This window comes from Helianthus annuus, chromosome 9 (assembly GCF_002127325.2).
Source record: "Helianthus annuus cultivar XRQ/B chromosome 9, HanXRQr2.0-SUNRISE, whole genome shotgun sequence".
NCBI classification, from domain to species: domain Eukaryota; kingdom Viridiplantae; phylum Streptophyta; class Magnoliopsida; order Asterales; family Asteraceae; genus Helianthus; species Helianthus annuus.
In genome coordinates this window covers 181,752,274-181,756,994 of record NC_035441.2, presented here as the reverse complement: position 1 = coordinate 181,756,994, position 4,721 = coordinate 181,752,274, and the positions used below count along the sequence as shown (strand labels likewise).

General features: G+C 42.7%; 1 protein-coding gene across 1 annotated transcript; it reads right to left on the bottom strand.

Annotated features, from left to right (window-relative positions):
• Positions 1 to 3,754: 3,754 nt before the first annotated feature.
• On the bottom strand, positions 3,755 to 4,213 carry LOC110876914 (alpha/beta-gliadin clone PW1215-like). The gene has a single exon (XM_022125071.1). The coding sequence runs from the start codon at positions 4,211 to 4,213 to the stop codon at positions 3,755 to 3,757; it is 459 nt and encodes a 152-aa protein (XP_021980763.1).
• Between the last annotated feature and the right edge of the window lie 508 nt (positions 4,214 to 4,721).

The following is a 4,721-nucleotide window of genomic DNA, read 5'->3' as shown; positions in this document are numbered from 1 at the left end:
TCCTTCTGGTTGAACAAGTGTTGAAGGCTTTTATGATCAGAATATATCACACACTTGGTACCATAAAGATAATGTCTCCAAAGTTTCAGTGTAAACACAACGGCACCCAATTCCAAATAATGGGTGGTGTAATTATTTTCGTGCACCTTTAATTGTCGTGAGGCATAGGCAATGACCTTGCCTCTTTGCATGAGTACACATCCCATACCGGTGTGTGATGTGTCGCAGTACACCAGAAATTCTTCAATTCCTTCAGGCAATGTCAAAACCGGAGCATTGCTCAACTTTTGCTTAAGAATCTCAAAGGATTCTTGTTGCTTGGGACCCCAATCAAACTTTATATTCTTGCGAGTCAATGAAGTTAGGGGTGCAGGAATCCTTGAAAAATTTTCAATAAAACGCCTGTAATATCCTGCCAGACCCAAGAAGCTGCGATATCTCTGTGGGCTTCTTCGGCTCTTGCCAATTCATGATAGCTTCAATCTTAGCGGGATCCACCTGGATACCACGCTCGCTAACCACATGTCCAAGAAATTGGACTTCACGAAGCCAAAACTCACATTTTGAAAACTTGGCGTAGAGCTTCTCTTGCTGAAGAAGTTTAAGAATACTTCGAAGGTGTTTTTCATGATCGGCTTGATTCTTTGAGTATACAAGTATGTCATCAATAAAGACAATGACAAACTTGTCCAAATAAGGCTTGCAAATGCGATTCATGAGGTCCATGAACGCTGCTGGTGCATTAGTGAGCCCGAAAGGCATCACCAAGAACTCGTAGTGACCATAACGAGTCCTGAATGCAGTCTTATGCACATCTTCGTCTCTTACCTTCAGTTGATGGTAACATGACCTTAAATCAATCTTGGAGAAATAACTTGCCCCTTGCAGTTGATCGAACAGATCGTCGATCCTGGGCAATGGATATACGTTCTTAATTGTAACCTTGTTCAGCTCGCGATAATCAATGCATAAACGCGTTGATCCGTCCTTTTTCTTCACAAACAGTACCGGTGCTCCCCAAGACGAGCTAGGCCGAATAAAACCCTTTGCCAACAAATCATCCAACTGAGTCCTTAACTCTTTCATCTCAGTCGGTGCCAACCGGTAAGGTGCTCTTGCAACTGGTGCTGCTCCAGGAATGATATCGATTCTGAACTCCACTTGCCTATCTGGAGGCAAACCAGGTAGTTCTTCAGGGAATACATCTGGATATTCAGAAATAACAGGTATGTCTTCGATGATCTTGGGCTTTGGTTCATCAATAGTCACTTGTGCCATGTAAATGACACAACCCTTCTTTAAACACTTCGATGCCTTAAGCATAGACACTTGCTTAGGCAATCCATACTGCGTATCTCCTTGTATCGTAAGTGGTTCACCATAAGGAGTCCTAATGACCACTTGCTTCTTATCACAAACAATCTGAGCTTGATTAGAAGATAACCAATCCATGCCTATTACTATGTCGAATCCCGCCAATTTCAAAGGAAGCAAAGACAGTGGAAAAGAGTGGTTCCTAATGGATATAAAACATCCATCTAATATGGTCGTGGCAGTCTCTATGGTACCATCGGCCAATTCTACTTCATATTTTATGCTTAGGGTTTTAACAGGCAGATTTAATAACTTACAAAATTTATTGTCTACAAACGACTTATCTGCACCCGAATCAAACAATATCCTTGCATAAACATCATTGATAAGAAAAGTACCTGTTATCACATTGTCGTTCTGAACCGCTTCTTGTGCATTCATTTGAAAGACCCGAGCATTGGTCTTTTTAGCATCCTCAGGCTTCTTTGCAAACTTTGGGCAATTGGTCTTGATATGCTCCTTCTCATTACAGTTGTAACAAGTCGCATCCTTTATCTTCTCGCAATCCAACGTTTTATGCTCATTTGATTTACAAATACCACATACTCTAGGCTGCAATTGGGATTTTGACTCGAGCCTGCATTTTCCTAGATGGCGCTTCCTGCAGGTTTTACACTTGGGTTTTTCATCTGACTGCTGACTATCCTTTACAAGCCCTGAACCCTTCTTGTGATTAGAGTTTCCTTTTTCCTTCTTCAGAAGCCTTGTCAGACTTGCTTCTGACAGCATCAAGTGTAAGAGATAGAGACAGATCTGCCACAGACCTAAATGTGGTAGGTCGAGATGCTTTCACGTTCCCTTTGATCTCTGGAGCCAAACCTCCAATAAAACGATCTATCCGCTTTGACTCTGGTGTAACCAAATAAGGAACCAATCGAGACATAGTGTTGAAGCTTGTAAGATATGCCTGACAATCTAAGTTCTTCATGACCAAAGTCAAGAAGTCGGTCTCAATTTTCTCAACTTCATGTTGGGGGCATAAATTTTCCTTGATTAGGGCAACAAACTGATCCCACGTGAAGTTGTACAACGGGATCTTCCCTGTAGCTTGGATTAGTGACCTCCACCAAGCTAGAGCTTCTCCTTTAAAAGATTGTGACACAAACTTCACAATGTCCTGTTCTGCACAGCCACTAATATCAACTACTGTATCAATCTCATCGAGCCAAGTCATACAATCGATGGCTCCTTTCTCCCCTGTGAAGTCTCTGGGCTTGCAGGCGACAAAATATTTGTAAGATCAAGTTTTAACACGCGACTCCTGATTGAGCACGATTTGTTTGGATGGAACGCTCCTCTGATTTGACGAATGATGAGATTCGTCCTTATGAGATACATGAGTCTTGGAGGGTGGTTTTGGATGAGGTACAGATAGGGTCTTGCTACGTGTACCACTTGATTCTTTAAACTTCCTGTCCAAGGCTTTAGTAACAGCATTATCAATCAATGCTTGAAGATCCGCACCAGTTACGTTAATTCTGGTAGTATCATGATTCTCCCGTGGGTGACTATTAACCTCTTCTGATTCTACCATGTAGCTTGATTGCTACATAAAGATGATGACAATGATTTATTCAGAAGTCTATAACAGAATTGTCATTTTTGATGATTTATTAACCATGGTAGCAATAAACCATATCGGTTAATTTGTTAGTCATATTTATTTAGGATTTCATTATAACTTATCCTTAGTTGTAAGTTATTAAAATATTTGAGTGGCACAAAAGGCCTAGTCACAAGGACCGTTATAAATTATAAGCCATGATCTTATAGGATCGAGGCATTAAGGCTTGAACATAGTTCATCACCTTTTCTTGATAGGGAGTCGTAGACCACAACTGTCTTTTGTCTCAAAGGGCAATAAGTATGGCCCGTAGGCACTTCATCACTAATGGATGTTTAATAATAAATAGAGAAAAGGAATTGGAAGAATCTAATATAAGGATGACTTGTGTGATTTTATCGAATCACATTTGCCAGGAGTGTTAACATGTTTTCAAATGTTAACAAGGATTTGAATCTTAAAAAGGGACTACCATCATGGCCCTGTCTTAAAATGACACATGGGCTAGGTTTTACCTTTAAGATTTTGTTTCAACATTTATTGGCAGAACAAGTATAAAATGAAATGTTATTTTGATTTATTTCATATAATATATTCATACATATAATGACAAATGAAATTTTAAAATTAAGACATTCCATTCAATTTTAAAAGGAGTACATAGATGCCCTAAACGGGACTTTTACATAAATAACTTTGCCCACGCAGGGGCTAAAATGAAAATACAAGTCCTCGCAGGGACTAGGTACATAAATAAATGTCTACACAGGGACTTAATTGAAAATTAAAAAGTACAAAACAAACAAATAAGGAATTTCAATAATCCCTTCTCTTCTTCCCCTTGATTAAGTCAGCCAAACCCTTAAGTAGACCCCGATGGCTTCTACGCTCTTCTTGCACATCTCGTTCCACCTGGTTCAACCTCTGAAGGATTTCCTGCTGCTGCGGTGGTTGGATCTGTGGGGGCTGCGCCTGCTGCTGTGACAGAGGTTGAGGAGGTGGCGGGTATTGATACCCATATACTGGGTATCCAGTTGGATACGCAGCTTGAAAGGGCCCTTCAGGGTGAAGAGCGTTGTAGTTCGCCGCCTCGAGATACGGGTCAACACTAGGGGCGTTGTAGTAGTTGTAGCCAGAATAAGCTGGCTGCTCAAAAGGGTTATACGCCGCTGCACCGACGTAAGAAGGAATCGGGTTATCATAACCCATGTGTGATGGTGGTGGTGCGACTGGCGGAGAGTCGACTTCAGATACTGGGTTTGAAGGCCCACCCATCTGCGGATCTTCGTACAACGGCGGGTAGTGGTTGTTGCTGCTGTGTTGGGGGGGGGAGCTGAAGTGGAATCCCCCTCGCACGGACATCCGTGCACCTGATCTTCTTCGCCTCGATGGTTCAGGAGGCGGTGCTGCTCTAGCTGTGGCGGTGGCGGTGGCGTAACCGCCTGGAAACGCGAATCCTCAGAGGGATCCTGTTGTTGCTGATGTTGTGGGTTGAAAGGGGGAGTGAACTCCCAGTGGTATGTGGCCCATCTCTCAGTAAAACTGTCTGGACCCCTGTATGGCGAACCGTGAAAAGACGATCCGTCAGAAATCTCGATGGGATGCGTCGGTGTCCCACACGGTGGCATCTCGGGATCGGGGTCATCATCCATCTCCATATCCTGCATCTCAGGATAGTGATCAACTGGTCCCAGAGGGTTTGGACCCTCTGGTTCTTGAACCTGGTTTACCGGATTGAACCGACTCTAGAAGTATAAGGTTGGGTCCTGAAAGGCGCGGTGAG

Excerpts from the sequence above, each read along its gene's own strand:
- LOC110876914 (XM_022125071.1), bottom strand. The coding sequence starts at position 4,213 with ATGGGTGGGCCTTCAAACCCAGTATCTGAAGTCGACTCTCCGCCAGTC.